Raw genomic sequence first — 27,710 nt, forward strand, 5'->3', positions numbered from 1 at the left:
TTGAAAACACATTCATTTTGTTTCATGACATCTTTATGGGAATTTTGTAAGTGGGAATTAAAGCATCAACTTGTTTATTTATGCTACATTTGTTCTTGTTATGAGGTTTTTTATCTTTTTATTGATCTTTCTATGCCATTTTTTATTTTTATAATAATATTTATTTACATTTTAATTTTAATTTTAATTTTAATTTTAATTTTAATTTTAATTTTAATTTTAATTTTAATTTTAATTTTAATTTTAATTTTAATTTTAATTTTAATTTTAATTTTAATTTTAATTTTAATTTTAATTTTAATTTTAATTTTAATTTTAATTTTAATTTTAATTTTAATTTTAATTTTAATTTTAATTTTAATTTTAATTTTAATTTTAATTTTAATTTTAATTTTAATTTTAATTTTAATTTTAATTTTAATTTTAATTTTAATTTTAATTTTAATTTTAATTTTAATTTTAATTTTAATTTTAATTTTAATTTTAATTTTAATTTTAATTTTAATTTTAATTTTAATTTTAATTTTAATTTTAATTTTAATTTTAATTTTAATTTTAATTTTAATTTTAATTTTAATTTTAATTTTAATTTTAATTTTAATTTTAATTTTAATTTTAATTTTAATTTTAATTTTAATTTTAATTTTAATTTTAATTTTAATTTTAATTTTAATTTTAATTTTAATTTTAATTTTAATTTTAATTTTAATTTTAATTTTAATTTTAATTTTAATTTTAATTTTAATTTTAATTTTAATTTTAATTTTAATTTTAATTTTAATTTTAATTTTAATTTTAATTTTAATTTTAATTTTAATTTTAATTTTAATTTTAATTTTAATTTTAATTTTAATTTTAATTTTAATTTTAATTTTAATTTTAATTTTAATTTTAATTTTAATTTTAATTTTAATTTTAATTTTAATTTTAATTTTAATTTTAATTTTAATTTTAATTTTAATTTTAATTTTAATTTTAATTTTAATTTTAATTTTAATTTTAATTTTAATTTTAATTTTAATTTTAATTTTAATTTTAATTTTAATTTTAATTTTAATTTTAATTTTAATTTTAATTTTAATTTTAATTTTAATTTTAATTTTAATTTTAATTTTAATTTTAATTTTAATTTTAATTTTAATTTTAATTTTAATTTTAATTTTAATTTTAATTTTAATTTTAATTTTAATTTTAATTTTAATTTTAATTTTAATTTTAATTTTAATTTTAATTTTAATTTTAATTTTAATTTTAATTTTAATTTTAATTTTAATTTTAATTTTAATTTTAATTTTAATTTTAATTTTAATTTTAATTTTAATTTTAATTTTAATTTTAATTTTAATTTTAATTTTAATTTTAATTTTAATTTTTAAGATTTTTAAAAATTTTCGTCAAATTAAGGAAAATGAGCAAAAAAGTACTCATACGCCCGAGTGAATAGGTAAGGTAAAAAATAATGTCTTCCAATTTTAAATTAAAATGTTAAAAGTTTCTAATTAACAAAAAAGGCTTCACCCTCATTTCGTTCCAATAAAGTGATTTGTTTTAATTGAACATTCCTCAACACCCGACTTCCATCACAATTCGACTAAAGTTCTTTGTGTTAAACAGAAAAAAAAGAAGAACCTATTTGATCAATATGTTCCTTAAATTAAATTCTTTTGTAATCAGATAAACGAAGTTTGATACTGGACTTTTGACGAAACACAAAAGAAACCAAGATAAAAATCCTTTTGCTACTTGTAGTATCCTTTTTTGTTCATTGTGACCCTATAAAAACGGAGCAGCAAAAAATAAGAACAAAACAAACTTCTATTAACAAAAACTAAACTAATCTGATTTTAGATTCATTAACATTCAAAAAGCGTTTGGCAATAACTCAACACAGCAAAGCAAACAACAAAAATTAAAAGGATTTTTAATTAAACAAATACCGGACAGAGTTTTTCATTCAAAGAAAAAAAAAAAACTAGATGAAACTTCTTTAGTTTTTATTATTTTTATTTTTTATTTAATTTTTTTCTTAACATTGAAAGCTGAGGCCGACAACAGGACAGGAAAGTCGGAAACACTTTTCCGATTTGGTGAAAAGACTCTACTTTATTAAAATTAAAAGAAAACTTTTTTCTCTTACTTTTCTTTGCGATACACATTTTAAAAACTCTACAAAAACAAGAAACTACAAAAAAAGAATAAACTTAATATAATATCTTAAAGTTTTTGTTTTTTTTTTTTTTGCAATCGTATTGTTGGTCGTGCCAGAGTTGTGATGATCCTTTCTTTAGAAAATTACTTTAACGATGAACTTTTTTCAACTTTTTATTATGTTCGTTCATTTTGTAATTGCATGTACCTACGGAAGCATTCGTTGTGAACAGAAATACTCGTAATTAAAAGAAGAACAAAAAAAAAAAAAAAAATGAAGAAAAAAAATAACAAATATCAGGACATTAGACGTCCGGTTGGTATAGACATGTAGAAGAAACAATTTCTCATTAAGTCACTAAATCCTGAGGGACGAAATGAAACATTCATTTAGAATTGTAGAAAAGCAGAAATTAATAGACTTATAAATGCCATAAGTTGACATAATTCTGTTGTTCGTTGTGATCCTGAAAGAAAAGAAGAAGAAAAAAATGTTAATTAGTTTATTTCAGATTTTTAAAAGGTGTGGGAAAATGTTTGTCGTAATTATTTTTTTTCATTTAACATTTTTTACAAGATAAATGATTTCGGAACTACAACATCATTCAAAATTAAGTCCAAAAGTCATGTAACTAACTTAAGGGAGGACAGTTTTGGCATAATATTTCTTATCTTCACATCTCAAATTGATTTTATCAAGTGGAGAACATAAGTAGGTTTAGGTACCATATTTGGGTAGGATAAGATGTTTTGATGTGTAGTGGAGGTTAATGTTAGTATACAATCTAGTTTTCGGGGTTGAAAGCTTCCCCATTTGGCCGCCATCTTGAAAAAAGTTGTATAAACTGTTTTTTTTTTTTACCGATATCTTGCGAAGCGTAAGTCGCACAAAAAAATCGGTAATATTGTTTTTGTGAATAATTTTTGTCTCTACAATTTTGACTAAGATACTTTTATCTATAAAATTGAAAATAAGAGAGTTATACTTGAAAATAAATGTATATTTTTAAGAAAAAAAATCTTTGAAGGGCCATAACTTTTTTTCTACAACTTTTATTAAAAAAAAGCTCATGGCAGTTTTTAAAGATCATTTAATTTCTAACAATTTGCAGATTTCGTTTATTAGGAAGCTGCTGCAATGATTTCCAAAAAAAAAGTTTACAATCTATTTTCGTACTAATTTTTTTTCTTGTTTTGACCCAACATATTCCTTCTGAATCAGCCTGTATTGAAGTAAAAAAAAATAAAATAAACATATTACATTGATTCAAAATTTTTTTTTTGTTCAAAGCATTACCTACCGAAAATATTGTTGGAAATGACGAAAAAAAATAATGTAAAAGTTTCAGCCCTTAATATTAACATTAAGTACCGCCGTATCGCAAATTTCTATTTCCCATATGATTTACATGGGAAAGATTGTGTTTTTGAGTTTGGAATTTTATAACTTTTTAATGGTTCATCAAAAAAGCTAGATTTAATCATTTTCTTGTATAAAATTGAACGCTCTTCAAAATTGCATTTATAAAATAAAAAAAAAATCGAAGCGAAAAATTAATTAAAATAATTTTTAGTTGAAAAAATGAATAATTCGAATTTATTGAAGAAATCTAATATGATAGTATTATGGATTTGAGAGTTATATAAAAGGATCTGTGAAACCAAAACACAACATAGAATACAAATATTCGAAAAATTTGCCAAATTTTTTGAAAAACCTAATAGTTTCGTCAAAAAATTAAAAAAAAATTAAGACAAAATTACATTTTATATTTTAAAGTTGAATAACTTCGAAACGGGGCAGTTTATCAAAAAAATGATTGAGAGCGTTCAATTTTATACAAGAAAATGATTAAATCTAGCTTTTTTGATGACCCATTAAAAAGTTATAAAATTCCAAACTCAAAAACTCAATCTTTCCCATGTAAATCATATGGGAAATAGAAATTTGCGATGCGGCGGTACTTAATGCTAATATTAAGGGCTGAAACTTTTACATTATTTTTTTTCGTCATTTCCAACAATATTTTCGGTAATGCTTTAAACAAAAAAAAAATTTTTGAATCAGTCTAATATGTTTATTTTATTTTTTTACTTCAATACAGGCTGATTCAGAAGAAATATGTTGGGTCGTAACAAGAAAAAAATCGTACAGTATAGGGGGGTCCATTGCCTACCGTTTAGCCAGGAGAGGCAATTTCCTAAAAACATTTGAAAAAAACTATTTAAAATCAACGGTTACACTTAAAGGGGAAGGGTATAGTCCGACTCAGGACAACACGACTTTATACACCCCAACTCACGACAGCCCGATTCAACCCATAGCCCGACTCAAGATAACCCGACTCATCGCAACTCGACTCAGGTCGAGTTCTTACCTGAGTCGAGTTGCGATGAGTCGGGCTATCTTGAGTCGGGCTATGGGTTGAATCGGGCTGTCGTGAGTCGGGGTGTACAAAGTCGTGTTGTCCTGATTCGGGCTCTGCTTCTACTAAACGTGTTATACTTTTTTGTAAAGCCAAAAACCTTTTCCTTTATTCTATTTCTTTCTTTTTTCTGTTTTATAAAATACATATCGTCGGTGGAGCCAGAAAAGTGTGTAACTCCATTTTATCAAATTTTATAGGAAAGCAAAAAAACAAAATCGGTTTGAAGGCATTTGTATGAGTTTTCATTTCCTAGTTTGATAATAAAATAAAAACTATGAACTTTAAGGGGATTCTGAGTTTAAGGAACGGTAGATATTAGGTTTGTCTAACAGATTTCATTCAAATCTAATTTTCAGAAAATTTGGAGTTACACACTTTTCTGGTTTCACCGACGATATGTAGTTTTTGAAAAAAAAAAAAAAATAATAATAATTTTCAAACTAATTTTTTTAAAAAGTTTTATGTATTTAAGAACTAATTTAGTTTCAAAATTCAATGCTGTTATGTGTTTTCAAACAAAAACAAAAAACCGAAAGTAAAAGTGTCTTGTCGTTTTCGAGAAATGAAAAAGAACTACTTTTTTCTAAGAAACCCCATTATTTTCAATAAAATTGGTGTCTCAATAAGATGTGGCCAATAACCTTCTAATTTCCATGAGGTGAAGTAAAAGCGGTAATGTTTTTCTACAAGTTAATAACGCATGTACAATTTTAAAGAAGTGTTTACTTCATCTTACTTCTATGAACTTATTTTAGGAAACTTTACCAAACTTCGAAAAGACTCCTTGAAAAACGTTTTAAAAACCTCTAAATGAATTTGATGCGGCTGTAGTTAAGACTAGTACACTGCTGAAGCGAAACGCAAATTTTTCAATGAATTCTTTTGGAGCAAAAAAAAAAGAAATGGACAATTAAATATGAGTGAAAAAAAAAAAAAATGATTTAAAACTGTAAAAATATACTACCTACCACAGGAAAGAATTTCGATGGTCAAGAAGCGTAATGTGAAACGAAAAGCAAAACAAAATTTTCGTTTAAAATTTCGTTGTGATGGTTTTGTGTTAAAATTTTCATTCGTTTAAGCAACATACTAGGATTTACTATTAAAAAAAAAATCATGTGTGCAATTCACACGTGGTTGAAGTGAAACCTTAAAAATAATTTTAAAAAAATCGAAAAAATATAACTTTTTTTCATTCCATCACTTTTTTTTATATGACAACCTACAATAAATTTCATACTATCTGAAAGCTTATTGTTTCAGCTCAAAATATTTATATCGACCATGTCTATACAACATCTACAAAAAGAGCTAGAATTTTTTTTAACCCAATTAGTTTTCATAAAAAAAGCAAAACAATCAATCTCTTTTCTCTTTTAACGCCATTAAATCCATTTTTTATTATTTCACCTTTAATATGACGCTTCAATCATATTTCTACCATGCCTACAAAATAAAGTAAGAACTTTGTCGAAATTTCTAACTGAGATTACGGTACTTCCTCTACTGCTGGCTGGTCATCGGGAACAAATCTTCACAGGTGTTTTGAGGTATTTTTCAAGTTTTTCAATTAAAGATTATAAAACTTGTAAAGCACGTACCGTTATGTGTGATATATTAAATGAAAGGTAATATTATCAGCATGCGTATTAAAGTTAAATAAATTTGTTATGTGCACTAGATCAAAAGATATAACGTGTTTAGAAAAAGAACATCTTTTCACCGTTATCTCAGAATTTTAAATATGAAAATAATTGAAATTTTGCACAATAATAATTTATTTAATTACCTATCTAGTGTATAAATTTCATTTATCTATCTATTAAAACAAAAAAGTTATGATCAATTGATTTTTCATGTCGCTTTTTCGTTTCATCTTGTTTCAAATCACTACTATACTAAAGAAGTTTCACTTCAAAAATTACTTCTTCTGCTTTTCTACGGTTTTCGCTACGGTTTAAATATATTTTTTTCTTCTTCGTTTTGACCAACATAAAATATGAAAAAATGGTTAATTGATAAGAGATAGAGCGAGTTGAAGTTCATCTCTAAAAACTGTTCACGATAGCATGCAAGTCCTGTTGAGACCCTTTTTCTAAATAGGGATCACTCAGGTCCACGTAGTAGAAGAATTTGATAGTCGAAATTATGGCTCCAGAATCAAATGTGATGAAAACTAAGTAAGTTTCCTTGGGTTTCTACGAAACATTTTTAAAGTTCAAAATCTTTAAATACTTTTTTAAATGATTTGAATAATATTCTTGCCGGAAACTATGTTGATCTAAAATTTTCAATAACACACATTGCCACAATCAGATATTTCATCCAAATTACTCTTGTAATATTACGTTAAACTTAATCGTTTCAGGGAAATATCTGAAACAGTTATTTGGGATATAAGCCAACAAACCTCTATAGAAATAATTATTATTCGCCCTCAAGAACTACAAAACGAATACCTCTACTCACCACTTCGAATGCAATCTCCATTTACATTAACATATCCACTAAGGCATCCACATTCACCGAAAAAGCATTCCATTGACTGTTGCTCAGCATGCAAATGATATTGGTAACAATCATTGTGGTCTGTGCAGTAATCTCCATAAACTATTTTTAAAATTAACAAAAATATAGGTATATTCCAAACCAAACTAAAACAACAACAACAAATTAATCTTACCAATCCTTCTCTCACAAATGTTATGCTTCTGCCCATTGGAATCTTCAATTTCATAGACAAAGTGCTTGTAATCACAAGCACATTCCTCCATATAACATTCGGAGCCAGCTCCCAGCTTATACTTGCATTGGTTGTCCTCTTTACAAGTTTCCTTGTAACCGGCAAACGGCAAGCATTTCATCTCCTGCGATGCTGTGTATCCTTTTACACAGGTGCATGTGTTTCTGTAACACATCGAATTGGCTGTATGATTGAGACATTGCTGACTGTCAAGGCATCTATTTTTGAGACCTAAGGGAGCAGATAAAAACATCAAAAGCAGCTTATACATTATAGTTCTGTGCTGTAGTAAAAGTTGTCAACGAGAACTCCATCAAAGTGCTTTATGCAAATTGCTTATACACCCTCGCAGTTTCCACCTTACCAACAATCGATACACAAATTCCGCTGTGGTCGATGAAATTCTTCTGGCACATGCATTTCTTTTTCTCCAAATGGCATTCGGCGAACCGATCCAGGCCCAGACACTGCGAGTTGTCCTCGCATTTCTCCCCTAGCACCAGATTCTCTGCAAAAGAACAACAAAAAATCAACAGAATATTGGATGAGAATACTTTGGCCAGGACTTGGCCATTTCAATTGCTTTAATTAACTCTTAATGCACCGCCTGCGATCGAAACTGGGTACAAAATCCGCCTCGCAATAGCATATGGACTGGGCATGATTGCAAACGGAATGTGGTTTTGTGCACGGACAGGTTCCTCCGATAAAATTGTTCAATTTGTTGTCCTGCGGAATGGATAGGATAGAATGAAAAGCCGAATAATGAAAAAGGATTCAGCCACTCTGGCTCTCTCTTTTTCTGGTGAAACTGATGTGATGGAGGACTTTAATTTTGAAACTTACTTGTGGCTTGCAGGCCGTCCTTTCGCCATTCAAATTGTTGCAGAGACATTGACCATCCAGGCAGGTGGTGTTGTATTCGGGTCCTTTAAAATGATTGCAGTCCGAGTTCACATTGCAATTCAGTTCCAGGAGGTCTGTTTGAGTAAATAATACGAAATACGAGAGAAATGAAATGATTTACGAGAATTGGCTTGGGTTTTTTTTTGTTGTTTTTGTGGAAAATGGAAATTTTTCATTTTAAAGTCAAATATTTGCGAAATTCTCGACAGATTATGTCTTTATTCTGCGATAAAATTATTTTGAAATTAAGTAATTATTTTGTGTTTTTTGTGAATGGGAATTGTGGGCGATTTTTGGGTGGCATCATCTGTTGCAGTTCGGATGCCTGTTGCCTAATTAAAATGGTTTTTTTTTTGTGTGAGTTTTTGGTTCAAGTTGTAAGTTTTTAATCAGGAATCTAATAGTGGACTGTTGCTGTTGGAAGCAGAATTTTCTAAACTGTCTAACTAATATATTTCTGGGTAAATGAATAAATTCTGATTTTGAAAGTGCTGCAAAAAAGTTTTGAAGTTGAAAAAAATATTTATGGAAAAATTTAATCATGATGTGATTACTTTTTTCGTTAGTACACTTTTCATTATTAGAGAACAAAACTTTAAATACACTGGTCAGCAACGGATATAGAGCAAGAACCAAACCCTACTTTTCGAGAGGAATTTTGTGTGCTGAGTCCGAATCTGAAGTCAAAATTTCGTTTTTGAAATAATTGAATATTAATAGGTCAAAAACGGTTTTTTTTTTTTTGGGTACATTTGACATCGAATTACATCACCGTTAATTTTTTTTTTTGTAAAACTACTCATGCAATCTCAAAACGCCATATTAACACGTCCTAAAGGTATTTATATTTTTTCAAAACTATTTTTTTTTCTCAAAGATATTGAAAAAAGAAATTTATGATAGATATCTCAAAATCTTGATTATTTTTTTCAAAGTAATGAATGGTTTTTTGAATAAAATTCCATCTTGCGTCTTCTGATTTGGACTTATAAAGAGCAACATATTACGGAAAATATATATTTTTGACTAAACATAAAAAAAAACTCAATTAAAAATTAGTTTTTGAAGCTTTATAGCGAAAATAGTGATGAGTATAGCTCAAAAACTAGACGTGATAGAAAAAATCTGTAAACAGTTTTGAATTCAGCACACTAAAGTCAATTAAAATCACCTTATAAAGTTCTTGCTCCCAACTTTTTTTTAGTTTTTTTGCCGACCAGTGATATTAGGGAATTGATATTGGAAATTGTGTTCATAGGTACATATCAGCAAAACTGTATAAATTAACTGGAAACTCTTTTACATAATGAACAAATGTCTCTCAACCTTATACATTTTGGTGCTTCAAACTTTATGGTTTTGGTTAATTTTGTTCCATTGTTGCTGTACTTTTGAAGCTTGTTATTTTAAATTAAGAAGATGTAAGTATCAAAAATAAAAAAAAGCAAAAAAGATTGGACTCAGTATACATCCCTGAGGGACACCTGTTGTTGTTTTAAACCGATATGACGTCCCTAATCCATCCCAAACTGTTGCAGTTGAAGTAGTTTCACAAGAAGTATTTGTTTATTTCTTTTAAATACTATAGTGATAACCATTTTGTAAAGGTACAAGAGCTTGAAATACAACGTTTTTCCATTTTGGCGAATTTGTTGGCAATACTTATCCAACTTAAGACTTGATTGTATAAGATTGTTTTTTTTTTTTTTTAAGTGCTGATTTGTATGGAATATTTAACACTTTTTTGAAAAAAATGAAAATTTGTATGCGGAAACTTTTTAGTAGCTTTATTTTGAAAATAAAGAAAAAAATCAAAAAAAAAAACTGTTTTGGATTAAAAAAAAATACATATTTAGTCTCTTTTTAATTGAAAAATCCTTCTTTTTCAAAACGGATTATTGAATTTAATTGAAAATTTGTATAAATATGAGGAAAAACTATTTCTTCAGAATGACAATTTTGTTTTTTGAAACATTTTTAAAAATTTTTGTATAAAAAATTATTTTTTTTTTTAAAACGACTTCAACAATTTTCAAAATATAAATTCCAAAAATTCTTCTTTATATAAGAATCAATTCGCATAATTTAGAGATTTAAACAATTTGAAAAGGTGTTTTCGCAATTTTAAAATCAACTTATTTCTTATAAGATTAAATGTACAGGGTGTCCCAAAGTAATGGATCAAACAAAATATGCTGATAGGCCCACCTTAGGGCTCTCAGCATTTTGTAACTTGTTCATCCCAAATGATTACGGTTTTTGATTAAAAGCAGTTCTTGTGAAATTTCGAAAAATCTGTACTTTGTAGCAGTAATTTGAGGTTCACATTTGTGTATAGCCCCCTTCAAAAAAACATAAGGTCAACGATTAAAATCAATTACAGCAGAATTTTCCACTTAAAAATGAGCCTGAATACAATTACACCTGATTTACGATTTATTGTGATTCTAAATCTAAAAAATATTTAACATATAAGTAGATCACAGAAAAAAATGTATTTAAAGGTGAAAAAATTAACAAATTTTGATGTACCACAAGGAACAATAATGGGTCCTTTATTATTTGATCAAAACTAAATGTATGATCGAAAATAGTGAATATCTCGTTAGTTTAAAAACTGAAAACTTAAACAACTTCACAAGGGTATAAAGTTAACAATTAAATTGGATTTTTTAAAAGAATTAGGAAAAATATAACAATAATATAGAGGTATGTGCTGTCAATTCAAAGTAATACGATTGTTAAACCTCTTTTTGATTTTTGTTCAACTAATCTGTATGAAATAAAACTTGCTCATATTCTTTAAAAGGAAGTTATGACAATGTTAACAAGATACCTTTTTTTATAAATCTAAGGATTAGTAGTTATAAAAACATGACTATTTTTTAACGATAAAAAACATCGACTTTAGCTATTTTTTGTTTTTTTAATAGTTTTTCTTAATTTGCTTAAAATATTTTAGTAAAACAGCACCTTGTGTCCTAATTTTTGTTTTTGTAAACTAGTATTACCTATTGATTAACAGCAAATTTTTAACCGATGTATTTTTTTGAAAATAAAAGCGGTTGATGGATAAGTCCAATAGAACATCGTTATTATAATGTTTTTGAATCAAGTTATTCGAGCATCTAGTCAAAATGTATAATTTTCTGAATTTTATTACATACATTTTTGAACATAAAATGCATCACTGCACTTTCCCTGCAGGAGATACAGACTTGTGCTTGTACAAAAAAAAAGATTGTCTGTAAAGCCGGTTTACGGACGATAATTTTACGTGATAACGTCGTAAGCAAACAGGTTGTGTGCTTTCAAAATGGGTCAATTGAAGCGTTTATTTATTTCAAACAATCATAATTTACAAGAAAAAGCTAAAAAAATTACATTTTTTCTTTTCTCATTATATTATTTTTTTTATTTTAAAAGCTTACAAAAAAAAAAATTACCATTAAAAAGTCCGATATGTCTTCTAAATAATAAAACCATTTAAAATTTTTACAATGCGCAAAAAGTATTAAAATAATTTATTAAAAACAATCATTTCTTATGAAAAAAGTGAAAAAATCACCCAAATCATCACACAAAAATTCATTTTTTTGATATGACAACCTATAATAAATTTTATACCACCTGAAAGCTTATTGCTTCAGCTCAAAAAATAGAAATAGAAGAACTAGAATTTTTGAACTCGATCAATTTTCATCAAAAAAAGTTTAAAAAAAAAAAAAATTATTTTATGTTCTCACGCTATTGAATTAATTTTTTTTAGACAACCTATAAAAAATTTATATCATGTAAAAGCTTATAATTTCACCTTTCATATGACGTTTCAATCTTAATTCTGCGATGCCTAGAAAAAAGTTAGAATTTTTTAAAGCCAACCATGTCGAAATTACAAACTGAGATTACTGTACTTCAAACCTTAAACTTTATTTTACCATTATCTCAAAATTGTGACTACAAAATTGCACAGATATAGTCCTGTCTATTATCTATCTACAATATAAATTTCATTCATTTATCTGTTGAAGAAAAAAAAAGATAAAAATAAAAAACGGTTAAATAAGGTAAAAAAAACTTGGGACAAAAAAACTTGTTTTTCCCGTTGTTCGGTCAAAAACCATTTTGAAATACCAATTTTTTGCACATGTATGCGCACAGTCATAGACTACATGTTCTATAAGCTTAAGATTTTTTGAATGCTACAAAAATTAAAAAAAATAAATAAAAACTCACCCAAAAATACCCCAAAATAAGTATAGGTGTTTTTCAAAAATTCATATTTCGAAACGCAGAGACTTAAAAAAAAAATCCGTATTAAACCCCTAACATTTTTTTTTATTATCTTTCGAATGACGTTTTTCCTACCTATAATCACTACTTCGTCAAAGGTCTACTTTATGTTTTAGTTTTAGAAAACCATTAATATGTAGGTTTTGAAATTTTTTTAGAATTTTTTTCAATACCATTGTCAGTCTTGCAATAAATTTATCTATTGATTAAAAAATAATTCAACTCTTTACATTGTCGCGTTTAGAAAATAGCCAATTTTTTGAAATTTTATTTTACCCCTATTTACCCTATTAAAAGATGAAATTTTTTAAAATCTTTCAAATATATTTAACTTTAGGTTATTATCTTTCAAATAAGCTATATAAAATTTTTGTATTTCTAATAGTTTATTTTTAATTTTGAATTGATATTTTTTGCCGCACTGCGAAAGTGCGAGAGGGGAACGGGAGAAAATGGCGTCACTTTTTTGTGGTGGCTGCCATGGTTCATCGATTTATAAGACGTTATCACGTCAAAAATAGTAACAACAAACTATAATTCTACGGTTACTTTGTTAACTGGAAAAAATAAAAGGCAGTAACTGCGAACAGTTTTGTAAATACAGATTCGTTTACTAGTTTAACAGCAAAAGACAAATAAATAAAATGCACGACTGGGGTCGCACGTACTTGCTCTTGCAGTTCAAAGCACTTTTATGTTAGTCTACTTGTAGATTTTAAAAGCTGGCTCTAAATTAAAAAAAAAAATTGATATTGAGGAAGAGCCGACATTTAGGGCATGAAAAAAAATTTTTTTTTTGTTATTTGACTTTTTTGAGAAAAAATAAAAATGCAGTTTTATTGCCACTGCTTTAAATATTACGTATACAAAGTTTAATTAAAATCGTTAGAGCCGTTTTCGAGAAATTCGCAATATCGTATTTTTTTGTATGGGAGGTATACGTTCTAAACGAGATATAAAAAAACAAAAAAAAACCAACTTTCAGAATTCTATAAAAATCATCTGTACCAAATTTGAAGAAAATCCGTCCACCCGTTTAGGCTGTGGAAATGTGTACAGATGGACGCACAACCGCACAGACGCACAGACGCACAGACGCACAGACGCACAGACGTACAGACGCACGGACGGAATTGCGAGACCCACTTTTTTGAAATTCTCCATCATCGTAATGTTGGTTTTGATTAAAACCTCAAATTTTTTTTTCGACACGAAACCAATACTTGCCCTATAGAGCAAGTAAAAAGGTTTGTTTAACTTCCAATTGGTTTGTGATTTTTATTGAAATTTTTGTACTGGGTTAAAATTGTTAAGTTTTTATTTTCAACGAATTCTCAACAGATATTCAAAAATAAAAATACCTCTTTAAATAAATGTACGAGTAGTGTTAAAATATTCATTGAAAACAACATTTTCTAGTTCAAGTACCTATAATATGCTTGGATATCGATGTGAAAATTAAAAATATGAATAAAAAACAGAATTTTTAAAATTCTTGAATTTAAAAAGTGAAATTTTTATTTACTCATGTTTTATACATCGTTGGAATGGTCGTCACACATTTTTATAAATTTAAATAACAAAAATGTCAAAAGTCAACGTATTTTAAAATAATTTGTTTTTATTTCAGTTTAAGCACCAACATTAACGCATGAAATTTTACCTCACATGAAAATACCGAAATTGTAAAATGTATCCAACGTATTTTATCTCACCACCTCCTCATTCCCATGTTTATATTTGCCATTTAACTGATTACAAAAAAAAAAAAAAAACAAGAACAGGCTCAACAATTTGATTACAAAAAAAATCTGCTTAAAGCTTCTGTCTTATGTTCACAACCCACTCGTATACCTGCAAAAATGTTTAACACTCCATATCTCCTTTTTTTTAAATGTATACACATGTGAACCTCATCCCTTTTTATATGTTTCTCCATGAATTTATGTAACTATTCACCGAAGAGCTATTTTGAAGTTGCTACGCCTTGAATATGTCCGTCATATTGGTGTTCATTCATATAAATATATAAATGTTTTGTACAGATAGGTCCACGGAGAGTAATCGCTTTAAAACACACAACCCTATAGAATCACCCCAGCCTTTTTGATTGCATAAGGATGTGAAAATGTTATTTCATTTGGCCGTCCAGTTTTATGGAGGAGGCTTTTTTATCCAAGGATATAACAAAAAAAAAAAGGTTATCCATAAACCACAGCAGCCATCTTCTTATTACCAGCAGTAGTCATCCTTAACATTGAGGTTAAGGATTTTATTATATATCCTAGAAGAGAGTTGGAATGATTTCGGATTTCGGCTTTTCGAATTTATATTATTTTATGGCCCCAAAAAAGAAAACAAATACCTACAAACACAAATAATAAGGGCCAAAAGGTCTATCCGCAATAATTTTTGGGTTCAAAGTAGATACCGCATCCGAGTTCATGTAGGGATTAAGATAAAGCCATTTTCTGACAAAGCAATCAAATTGTGTACGATTGCGGACTTTGACTGGATTGTAATTGGATTTTAATTTGTGACTTTTTCTTTCTTTTTTTTTTTTACTTTTTCAACACTTCAATTTTTTTGTATACATCAGAAATCAAGAAAAAAAAAATCAAACAAAGCCAAAAGTCAAAAGTTGTGTGGGTGTTTGGGTGGCGGCCGGAAGAATGTGTACGATTTAAATATTATTTATAAGAAACAAAAATAAATTAATAATGTATTTCATCTTTTTTCTACATTATAATAGGCGATGATGCCTGACCACAAATTGCCTTCTTTTTGGCACTGAATTGTATGGAAACACAAATAAAATACATCACAACTTAGTCGCATGGACATTCTTCGAATAAATAATAGCAAAAATAATTTAAATTTTTGAGCGAGGAAATTTTGGTAAAGTAGTGTTTAATGATAAATAAATTCATTTGTTTCTACTCGTAATTAGTTGTCTTGTAATTTTATGATTAATGCTTTAAAAATTAATATTGGATTAATTTTCGAAAAAGCGGGTAAATGGAATATGTTCAAAATATAAAAAATTTAATCATGAATTTTTTCAAAGTGCGTTTTCTAGTTGATAAAGTTATTGCGAAAATACATAATTCGGTCAGAAATTCAAAATCAGAAAAGATAACACTGTGTTACAAAAACAAGGTTTTAAAATATATACGCGGGCGGAGACATATAACGTTTTGTAGAGCTAGTTGCACTGATTACGAAACGTTATTTAAAAACTCCATAACACCCCCAAAATCTGGAGTTAGGGTCAAAAAACGGTTTTTTTTTTTTAGCTTCGTCAAATTTTTACCCATTTCACTGGTTTACAAGGGTTTTGTTGCCGAAACAAACATATACTTTTCTGAAGGTTCTCGGTGTGCTAAACTCGAATCCGAAGTCAAAAACAACTAATCAGCTTCCGTTTTTGAGATATTACCGTTAGAAAATGCAAAAAAAACGTTTTTTTTTTAGTTCTTCGGATATTATTCTTTTGTATAAGGAAAATTGTTTGAGCATATTTAGGAACGGTTTCTATAAGAACTGTTTTCCATCTTTCGATACCTGTTTAAATCTTTTCAATATCTTTTGTATTGCCCGAGATATCTTAAACTGAAGTCAGTGGGTTTGGCTCCATATATCATAAAGAAGATAATGACGTTATAAAATTTATAAAAATACCAAACAATTGAGGATATCTCGGGCAGTAAAAAAGATATCGGAAAGATTTAAACAGATTTAAAAAGGTGGTAAATAGTTCTTATAAAAACCGTTTCTAAATATGCTCAAACAATTTTCCATATATAAAAGAATAAGGTCCGAATTGCTGCATTTTCTAACGCTTTTTTGACTTCGGATTCGAATTCAGCACACCGAGAACCTTCAGAAAAGTATATTTTTGTTTCGGCAACAAAAAAAAAGTTTAATTTTGTTAACCCGTGTTTTAGATTTCTTTATAGTTTTAGATAGAAGACATTTAGACCTTTTCAAAAATGTATAAAAAATGTATAATGAGTATCATCATTGAATAATTACAAATAGAAGTGGACACCCAGGGAAACTTCCGCTGTAAAATTGTAGTCGCTAGTATCGTGCGTTGAATTAAAAAAGCAAATCCAACAATCCAAAAGCAAAGCCAACAATCCAAAAGCAAATCCAGCAACCCAAAATCAAATCCTAAACAGCTTATACATATGGGTAAAAGTTTTCCCATTTCAAAAAGTGGAGATAGCCTAGAGGATAAGGTGCATGCCTGTTAAGTTTACCTGCCCAGGTTCGAATCTGACTGGGAGATTGAGATTGTTTTTTTTTTTTTTTACATTACTAGAGTAAAAATTAATTAAAGGAGAATGGGCAAGTTTGTATAGAACGTGGACGTTACGCGGCCAGGAATGAATTTGTTATTTTTTGATGTAATTATGGTTTATATATACTGTGCAGAAGTTTTATCCTTGTAACGTACTTCAAAAACGGATAAAATGCATTTTTGCATTTAACACTTTATATAGATTGGCTCAATGTTGTAACTTAATCGTGTATTTTAATTACAAAATATGATACTCTGTCATTTTCCCTGAGCCTGAAGACCTTTATCTTGAATATGTAACCACTAGAACCCAAACTATAAGCATTTTAAAACAACAATTTCAAGCTTATTTTGAGAGTTTCGTTGGTCAATTTTTTGTTAGATTGAATTGTTTGAAAACTTTCGAACAAAATCTTGAAGTGGTTGCCTTAAAAATCGTATATTATGAGTTCTATTGGTCGGATTTTCCAGATTAATGTCTTCAGACTTTGGGAGAGCATCATATTTTATGTTTCAAATAAAAATATGAATCAATTTGTCCTTTATACTTTGAACAATGCATTAACAATACTAATACTGAATTATTTTGCATTCTAAATGCAATACAGCGAAGCGCCCATAGTAAAAGTTTTTCCTAGGTTATAATTCTTTCATTTGATACCAATTTCATTAATGGCCGCTCAACGTCCAAAATGCCCATTCTCCTTTCTCAAAAAAAATCTCCGCAAAAAAAAAAGTTTCAAATTTTACCGGTATTCGAACCTAGGCCAGTAGGAGTAAAAGGCATCGGCCTTGTTCTCTAGACTAATACGACTTTTCAAAATACGAAAACTTATATCAATATAAGCTCTTTGAAATGTATAATAATAATTATTAATTTTTTTATGAAGGTTTAAAAAAATTATTAGTTAAGACTCAACTCGAAAATACATGATAGTTGAGGCGCAAACCTGTAGTTCATCTATCTTCCGGTACTCTTATAGTCGCATGAGTAATCTGCGGTGTCACTTCTATTTGTAATTATTCAATGCTTCTATTTGTAATTATTCAATGATACAAACATTTTTTTTCTATGGGAGGGGGGTCTATTTTCCCCCGTTTAGGTGGGAGGGGCAGTTTTCAAAAAAAAATTATAATTATTGTACTTAAGAGATGATATTCCAAAATTTAAAATGCATTTTCAGTACAAATTGAATTCTGCGATTTGAAAGACAATTTGTTAAAAAAAAATTTACTAATGTAAAGTTAGAAAATCAATTCCTCGCACTTATGTTTCAATGTTCCATAATTTTGAATGATTACAATCATTTTCTTTCAGTGTTAACATTATATACTTTTTTAACTTTAAACTCCTTGAAAAAATTAAAATTAAGGTTTTTTTTTTAAAGATTTTCATTTTTTTTTTTTTCTGAGTCGGCGACTTTGTCGAGCAATAGCTGATACCTATGCTAATTTTTAACCGTTTCTATTATTGATCTAAAACTTGGAAAATATTGAACAGGTGGTTTCTTGGAACATCTTTAGAGACATATTTTAAAAAATCCGACTTTCAAAATCATTTTACTAAAAATTAACGTCCCTAATATTTGCAAACACTTTGTATCAGATTAAAAATAATACATTTCAGAAATTTTAGCTCATTTATTGCAAATTTTTTTAAGCTCGCATGGTTTTTGAGTTATTGAATTCTCCGCTAAAATAAGGCTCAATTAAGCGGACTAAAATAAGAAAATTATGATTTCTTTTAAGTCCAAATCTGAATATAATTAAATGCTCATTTGTGACGCAAAGCTACAACTTCTAGAAAAAAAATTGACCGTTTCGTCGAGTTTAAGCATTTTTTACCTACTGCAAAAAAAAAAATTAAAAAAAGCTTTTTTTTCAATATTTTTGCACGGACCCGAGTAAACCGGAAGTGCACTTTTAAAACTAAAATTGAAATATAATATTACCGAATAAGCATTTAATTTGCTACAATATCTGAAGATTAATTTTTCTGGATTTTGACTCAAAGTGTTCGCCAAAGTAAGGATATAAAAAAATAATTGTAGTTGAAAGTTATGCTATTTTGTACTTATTTAATCAATACATATCTAAAACTAAAATTTCAAAAAAATTCTACATTTTCCAAAATTAGATTTTCAAAAAAAAAATTTTGTTTAATCCAATTTTTTTTCAAAATTTTATAGAAAACTAGCTGACCTGGCGGACTTTGTTACGCCTCTTCGGCTTTTTACATCCAATTTTGGAGTGTGTCAATCTTCTCCAAAAAAAATCGGGTCACATCATCAAATAAGTATAAAGGGGTCGAACTACGGCATACGTTCGTTAACGTATTGACGCCTTATGTCTCTATCATTTTCTTCTGATTAAATAGAGAGAGAGCAATAGTCATAACGTTAACGAAAGTTTGCCGTAGTTCGACCCCTGGGGTCGTGTTTTTTTGAGTTCTATTGATCGCATTATCAAGATTGATGTTTGTATCCTTAAAGTTTCTATATTTAGAATATGAAATATTACGAATTTAGGCTATTCATATGATTTGGAAAGCTTATTTTTGGAACCCCTTGAAAACAATATAAAGCCAGAACTTGAAAAAATCGTTTAAAAAAAAATTTGGAGTGGACCACGCTAACCATTTATGGTATGGAAATAGATTTTGACCGATTCTTAGACTTACCAGATGTACCCACAAAATTTCATAAAAATAGTTCCAAAAATATATAAAAAAAAAATTTGTGATTGGACCACCCTAAATATTTAGTGGTATAAAAATAGATGTTGGCCGATTTTAGACGTACCCGATATATGTACCTACCTACAAAATTTCATAAAAATCATTTCAATAAAATATAGAAATTTTTTTTATTGGACCACCCTAACGATTAAATGATATGAAAATTCATGTTGGTCGAATGGCCGATTCTCAGACTTCCCGATATGTGTACAAAATTTCATAAAAATCAGTCTAGCCGTTTCGAAGGAGTTTGATAACAAACACTGCGACATGAGATTTTTATATATTAGATTGTATGAATTTGTCGATGCAATTGAATCAGTCAATGGGGAGAAATTCAATAATAAAAAATGGGTAGGGTAGGTGCCGTTAGTAATGATTTTCAAAAAAAAACATTTGTCATCATAAAATAAACATTTTTTAAAAACTTGTGCTTGAATTTTTTAAACTAAATTTTGGTAAGAGTCGATTTTGAAAAATATATACTTTTCTAGAATTCGGACATGGCCGTTATTTCGGGTACAAAAAAAAATCAAAAGCTCCTCTGTTAATTGTTCAAAAACTACTAAATACGAAGTAAATCTAAAAAGCATCAATTTAGTTTGTAGCTCTTTCTTTATACAGAGAGACAGTATGACGGGCAGAAAAACTGACAGAAAAACATACAGATGGATTTTCGGGACCCACTTTTTTCTCATTCTTTATCATTGTAATGTTTTGCTATCACAATTCTTTTTAAACAATAACAAATTCATATCACAAAAGTGTGTAAGAACTTATCGATTAAGTTTTTTAATGTGATATTTCTGGTCTTAATTATGGCCCACTGCGTGAATGCATTGAACTCCCCAAATTTCGATTAATTTTGTTTAATTGTAAAACGAAAAAACTCAAAAATTCTTTGTTAACAAAAAAAAAATCAAATAAAATCTTTCGTTTGAAGATTAAATCTATTTAAAAAAGTATTTTTGTGAATTACTGAAATACTTTTAATATACCTATGTATACTTTAACGTTTCTTATAAAATTAATGATAAAATTATTTTTTAATAGATGTCATAAAAAAAAATTTAACATTCTAACCAAATTTTACCACAAAAACAAGTACGTGCATTTTATTTTATCGTGTACAATTAATTTCAATAATTAAAAAAAAAAGGAAAAAATTCGCAAAGAAACACATGTGACTATTTTTTTCCATTTATTGCAGAAATGTATGTACTTTCTTTGAAAAATTAAATATTTAATTTTTCACACAAACCACTCCTTAAAAACTTATAAAAACACCCACAAGCCACAATAGCTTGATGATTTTAATTTTATTTATAAAAAGACAATTTATTTTATCAACCAATTTCATTGTCAAAATTAAAATAAAGAAAAAAAAAATTATCCGTGGCCATCACACAAGCTAATGTCCAGAATCATCCACAAGTGAAAAACATTTTTAGAAACAAAAATTTTTAATTAAAACGCGAAAGCAAGCAAAATTATTGATGGTTATTTAAAAATTCAAATTTATTTCTGCCAAAATATTTAAATCATTCAGCCATGTGGGTAATTTTGTCTTCCAATTTAAAGTGCTTTGGGCATAAAATGGACAAAAACGATAACCAATTTAGAATATAATTTGCTAGCATTGTCCTGAGGCAGATTAATTTATCTCATTTAATATTTAACTTTGTAAATTTTGATTAAATATTTTATTTACAAAAAAATAAAATATTATTCAAAATTTTTTTTTACCTTGAGCGAATCCTTTTGTAATATTTATTAGGGAATTAGTAATGATGAAACGCAAACAAATGTTACTAGCAACTATGATATGAGCAACTATGATACGAGTATAACGATGTTACGAATTCAAATGCCCCGAATTCAAATAAAACAAAATTAATTTACTATAATTTTTCATTTTATTAATTTTGAAGGATTTTGTATTTCTTGAAGAAATTTAAACAACACGCACAACACAAAAACGAGGAAATTATGAACTGAAACTAATTACACCAAAGACGTGCACTCTTCTTCTTCTTATTTTTGTCTTGAAGGAGACAAAAAAAAGGCCGATAGTTGAAGTTTTTTTTTTTTTTATTTTAAGTGGAAACGGTAATTTTAGTTGAGAGTCATGCTTTGATTATTAATGAGAGAAGAAAGGTGAACTTGAGCTGAGGAACGTGATTAGGAAACGGGACCTTTGTGGCTCTTTTGTCATTAGAGAATTGGTGAATTTAAATTTCTTGGGTTATTTCCATTTTTCGTTTTTTATTTTTTGTAATTATGAGACATTGTTATTGTGAATGACCATGATTTATAAAACAATTATGATGGAATGGGAGAGTGACTTTTTTTTTCTTTTTCTTTACTCAATTGATGATGATTATTTTTATTCTTTTTACCGACTTCAAAAAAGGAGGAGGTATTCAATTCGTCTGTATTTTTTTTTTTTTTTTGTTTTATGTTTGTTACCTTATAACTTTGGACTAAGCGAACCAATTTTGATAATTCTTTTTGTATTGAAAAGCTGGTGGCTGCAATGTGGTCCCATTTCAATTTCGTTCAGTTATAACCATACTAACTATTCGAAAAACCATAAAACCCAGTTTTTATCCATGGAAGTCGGTTTTGTTTTTTGATAAAAAAGATTATTATTATTTGAAACTGAGAAAAAGCGTGGTAATCCATTAAAAAAAATTCAAATACTTTTTTTTTTGCTTCTTGAGGTCAGTATAAATTTAAGTTACCTACTAGGGCTGATGATTCGACCCGGGTATAATGCTACCCGGGTACTCGGTTACCTGGGTAGCTTGTACCCGGGTAGTAAATTACCCGAGTACCCGGGTAAAATGGCTATTACCCGGGTAACCGGGTACCCGGGTAAGCGAAATTACCCGGGTGCCCACGTAACCGAATATACAAATAAAAACAATTATATTACTGTCTTTATCACTTTTTCAAAAGCATTTAACTAGTCGTGAAAAAATATTTTGTAAAAGTAGGTAGCAATACAGATAAATTCAGTGACAAATTATACCCGGGTTATCGGGTAGTCGGGTAATCGGGTAGTTGGGTACCCGGGTACCCGAGTAGTTTCGGGTATCCGGGTAGTACCCGGGCATTACCCGATTTACTCGGGTACCCGGGTACTACCCGGGTAACCGGTTACCCGGGTATCATCAGCTCTATTACCTACTATTATCAGCTAGTTTTTTTAATTTGCTTAATTTTTTTTTTTTAAGTTCGAAGTCGCCTTGTAACTTTTGAAACATTTACATTATGTCTAAAAATACATAGGTATCGGGGAAATTGAATGATTTGAAAATTGAATTTAATTTAAATCAGGAGAAAGATATTCAATTTTATTTTAAAGGGTCTAACTTATCGACTAATTAATTTAGAATCTATAAAAATAGCTAAGCCATATACCTACCAAGTATGGAAATATGTAGTTTAAATCCTAGTTTTTTGAAAAAAAAAATCGAAAACTTGCGCAGTTTTGGAAATTGCACACGAGCATCGGATGTAGAAAAATAAAAATAAAACCATTTTGTTTTGAGGGCTAACTTATAACAATTTGATTTTTTAAGCTATTGGATTTGGTTTTTGAAATATTCAAGTTTAAATGCTTAAAAGTTTGAAGTTAAAACAACTTAATTTTTAAAAAATCAAAAACTTGCACCTTAAAAATCGTTTAAAGATTTTGTATATGGGAAAAATATTTTTTTTCTAAGCTGGTAAACCTTTTTCTAACATTTTTTTAATAAATAGTAACGCTGTAACGTTTTTCAATAACCAAAAGATTTTTTCTAATTTTGTTTTTTTTTTCCTGATTTTTATTTGCGGAGTTCATTTTTGGTTTTGGTAGAACAAATGTTCAAATATTGTTGAAAAAGCGTTGAAACCACCGACCATCAAGGCTTAGGCTACGAACCTTTTTAACGTTAATCAAATCAAAAACGTAAATTCCCAAGTAAAAATAGAAATTGAATTTTTAAAGAAAAAAATAAAAAAAATCTTGTACGCGCCGCCGCCGCACCACAGCTGTACCACGCACAGTGGTTCCCTTCTATGGAGGAAGTGGAAAAAACCTATAAAAACTGAACGGGTCGACCGATTTGATTGAAATTTGTTATATAAATTAAATAAAACGAATTCTCATCGTGATCTAAAAATTGTGCGTCGTACTTTAAAATTACTCATTTTTTCAAAAGTTGTATTGATTAATACGAGTATATTCATTATTTTTGTTTCCTTTTCTTGTTTTTTTTTTTTGTGATGTGAATTTCTCTTATACTTTTAAAACTTAATTAAAACTGAATACAAAGAAGGTTTTGAGAAAGCAAATAACTAAAAAGTTTCAGAATTATTATAGCACCTTACTACTTACTTACTAGCCCACAAAATTGTGATTTTTTTTTAGTGATTTTCGATAGGCTGTATCTCAGTAAAAAATGATCGTATCATGACAAAACAAAAAGCATGTGAAAGCTACATTCGTCTAGTTTTAGGATTTAAAAACTAAATATTTTATTTCTAATGGTAAAATAACTAGATCTGGAATTATTCAAATACCAAAATTTTCCAAATTTGTTTTGTTTTTACTTTTCTCTAAAAAAAACATTTTTTGCGAAAAAATGATTATCATTTTTAGGAATGCTATTTATTTGGCTTTAAAATTCTTTTTGTTTCAAACTTCTACGATTTTTTTTAGACTGCAAACCAAAAACCATAGTTTTGACTTTGACTATCAATATCTCAACAACGGATCACCTTACAGAGAATTTATGGATACATTTGAAAACTTCATTTAATTCTCTACAAATAAATTAAGTTAACTTTGTTAAAAAAAAAATGTTTTCTTACATTTGAGATCATTTTAGAAAAGCTATCAAAATAGGCCTTTTTACGGTTTCTGAGAAAATGTGCCGCTATTTTATAACTATGGTTGATTATGAGCAAAATTAAATTCGTTTGAGTTTATTTCAACATTTTATTAAAACATACCGTTTAAATTTTAGATAAACCAAAGAAAATTAAAAGTTTCCAAAAAAAAGTTAAATTTATACCGTTTTCTGATATTTTCCCTTTTTTTTGAAAATTTTTGATTTTTCTTTATTTTTTGGTTTATCAGTGATGGTTACATAGACCTCTTATAATGTAAACCACTTTATTTTACAAAACAAGCCGTTAAATTAGAAACGGTAATGCCAGAAGCCAATTTCAAGTGCTGTTTGAGTGAAACGCATTGCTACACTCAAGAAGCTTTTACAGGAGAATGGGTCAATATGGGTCATTTGTTTTAACACCATAAATAGTATATATCATAAGCTATAAATTAATACTAAAATGAACGTGGAGCATCGTGGAGCTTTTTTTTATAGGCCGACAAAGAGTAAAAACTATTCGCTCTAGAGGTTTCTTCATATAATATTCTGGTTTTTCTGATTCAAAAGCAAATTCAACAAACGGTAAATGTAGACTTAAGGACAAATATACCATTAACAACACTACATACTTTTTTTTTTTTTTAAAAGCTCTATTCTTAAAAAAAAATTCGTCAAAAGTTGCAGAAAAAAAGAACGAAATTTCCAAAATTTTAAAGAATCTAGTTTGAGCTAAGTATACTCGGGACCCAGGCTATGCAAAAAATTAAAATTGATTGCATTCTGTATTTAAATATATTTTTAGGTAATCAAAAAACCAAATCAAAAAAATTGAAAAAATTGTTTCACTTTTTTGGGTTTTTTCCATCTGGGAACCACTGTGCCACGGCCCGCACCATGATACCTACATAAAAACCTACCGATGAGAAGGAGTTTCGAACCCGAGTATCCAGAGCACTTTCAATTAGAAGTCCAACGCCTTAACCACACGACCACCAAGTCATGTTTTTACGAACTGGCAATTTGTTGCTTAATTCAAAATAACTTTGAAGACGACTTAAAAACTTGTATAAGTACGAGAATAGAGTTTTTGATCATGGTGCAGACGTAGTGCGGCGGTGGTGCACCGAATTTTTCATTCAAAATGAAATGATGCGGACGTCGGGCAGTCGTGGTGCGGCGCGGCGGCAGTGGAGCAAATTTTTTTCATATTTTTTTCATTTTTTCAAAATGAAATGGTGCAGACGTGGTGCAGCGGTGGTGCGGCGGTAAAAAGTGGTGCGGACGTGGTGCAGCGGTTGAAACATTTTCGATAACTCAAAATCCAAAACTTAAATCCAAAAGCTTAGGATAAATCATAAATATTTATTAGATAGAGAAACCATCGCCCACTTCGCAGAGCGTTTTTCTGAAAAAAAAACGTATTTTTTAATTTTGACTTCCCGTTCATTTGTTATAAGCGTACAAATGAATATTTATAGCTATTTTATATAAAGAATATTGGATTCTTGTTTTTGGTACCATGAAACGACATCGAGTGAAATAACGTCAATTTTAAAAATTTACTTTCGTAAAGTGAAATAACTCCAAATTTCTACAATTCAATTAAGAAATAAGGCTCGAATGTTACCAAAAAATAATAAAAGTTAAAATAAAAGCAGGTGCAGGAACACTATACCCTGGGAAATAATAATCTTTTTTTTTATTTGAAAGGGATATAAGTTTTAAATTAATTCTGAGACTTATATCCCTCCATCGAGGCATAAGTTCCAAATGAAAAAGTTGGGTCTTATGTCCCACCTAATCATCATTTACTTGAACCAGTTTCATGAAGTGTTAAGAAATTTCAATACCAAACTTACTGAAACGGTTTTCTCAAGAAAAATCGAGAAGACAAGTTATGCAGCTTTAGTTTTAATGGGGTCAGAAAATAGCCCCATGGGACTTAACTCCATTATATATGACTATGAACTTATGACTCACCTTAATGGGGACGTAAGTCTACAAGAAATATCTGTTGCATGAGCGGTTCGCTTAGTAGGATATATAAAGTCACCAATATTAGCTAAAAGTTTTTTTTTTTTTTAACTGATCTGTAAAGCTAAAAAGCAAACATAGTTCCCACCAAAAAAAATATAAGTAAATTTAAAATTAATGATTCAAGTTAGCAAAAATATATTTAAAAATCTTATCTTACAACTGAAAATTGAATTTAAACTTTTATTATAAATTTACCCTTAAAACACATTTCAATGCAGTTCCTTGCTACACCTTGACATTTATGAATCTATCTTCTGTATAATGGCCTACACATTTTCAAATGCATTCCAAGTAAAAATCATTACAATCTTGTGTTGAAATATTCCAAATGAGCTTAATTTAGCAACAATATACCAAATTTAGACAACTACCATAACCTGGAAGTCAAATAAAACCAGAAATACAAAAAAAACGTGCATTGAGACATTAAAATGAAAAAGTGGTATAGAAAGGTAAACCAAACACCTACAATTATTACCTTACCAAACGTACAGACACGTGTTGTGTCATATCATGAGCTCTCCATTTACCCCCCCAACAACACTGCAAAATGTATGTGTTCCAGAGGTCCTTTAATAAATTTCCTTCAACACATCACCATTCGTCAACTTAGTTCTTCATTAAATCCCTTAAAAGCTTTTCATATTTTATGAGTGTCACGTACTTTAAGGTCAGCAGTTTGTGTCGTTAAATTTGAATTGATATATCACTGTCGATGTCTTTCTGTCTTCGGTCGTCATGTCTCCAGATTCCAGAGAGTTAACACCATTGGCCCATATCGTCACTTCTCTCTATGCCGCCATGCCAATGCCAACTCATATTTACTCAATCTTCATCCAAAAAAAAAAGAAGATTTTTTTTCATCTCGATTGATAAATTCCATAACATCTGTCAAAAGTGTCAAAAGCTGTAGATTAATCATTTTTGAACAAAAAATGAAAGCGAAAGATTTTTTTATATGCTCTCTCTTTGAGGAATTGTGTGTTTTCTATAAATTTTTCATCACTGAAATAGCCTTTTTGCTTTTGCAATGCCATCAACCATAAACCATTTCAGGCAATATGTTAATCTAAAGCCTTTTGACTCATTGTGCGTCAACGGTTATTACAAGCTAAACACTAGACACACTCATCCACTTGAGTAGTCTGCGGCAGCGGCGGGCAGTTTGGAATATTACAAAAAGACCGCTTAATCCACAAAGGCGTTTAGGTGGAATCAACTTCAT

General features: G+C 28.4%; 1 protein-coding gene across 1 annotated transcript; it reads right to left on the minus strand.

Moving 5' to 3' along the window:
- Positions 1-2,418: 2,418 nt before the first annotated feature.
- On the minus strand, positions 2,419-27,710 carry LOC129913245 (prion-like-(Q/N-rich) domain-bearing protein 25). Its single transcript, XM_055991822.1, has 8 exons — positions 27,614-27,710; positions 21,309-21,395; positions 8,167-8,300; positions 7,914-8,049; positions 7,685-7,828; positions 7,261-7,551; positions 7,047-7,187; positions 2,419-2,615 (listed from the first exon to the last, which is right to left on the minus strand). Exons 1-8 carry the CDS (start codon positions 27,708-27,710, stop codon positions 2,539-2,541), a joined length of 1,107 nt encoding a protein of 368 aa, XP_055847797.1. The 3' UTR covers positions 2,419-2,538.

The sequence above is a fragment of the Episyrphus balteatus genome, chromosome 3, assembly GCF_945859705.1.
Source record: "Episyrphus balteatus chromosome 3, idEpiBalt1.1, whole genome shotgun sequence".
In the NCBI taxonomy this organism is placed as follows: domain Eukaryota; kingdom Metazoa; phylum Arthropoda; class Insecta; order Diptera; family Syrphidae; genus Episyrphus; species Episyrphus balteatus.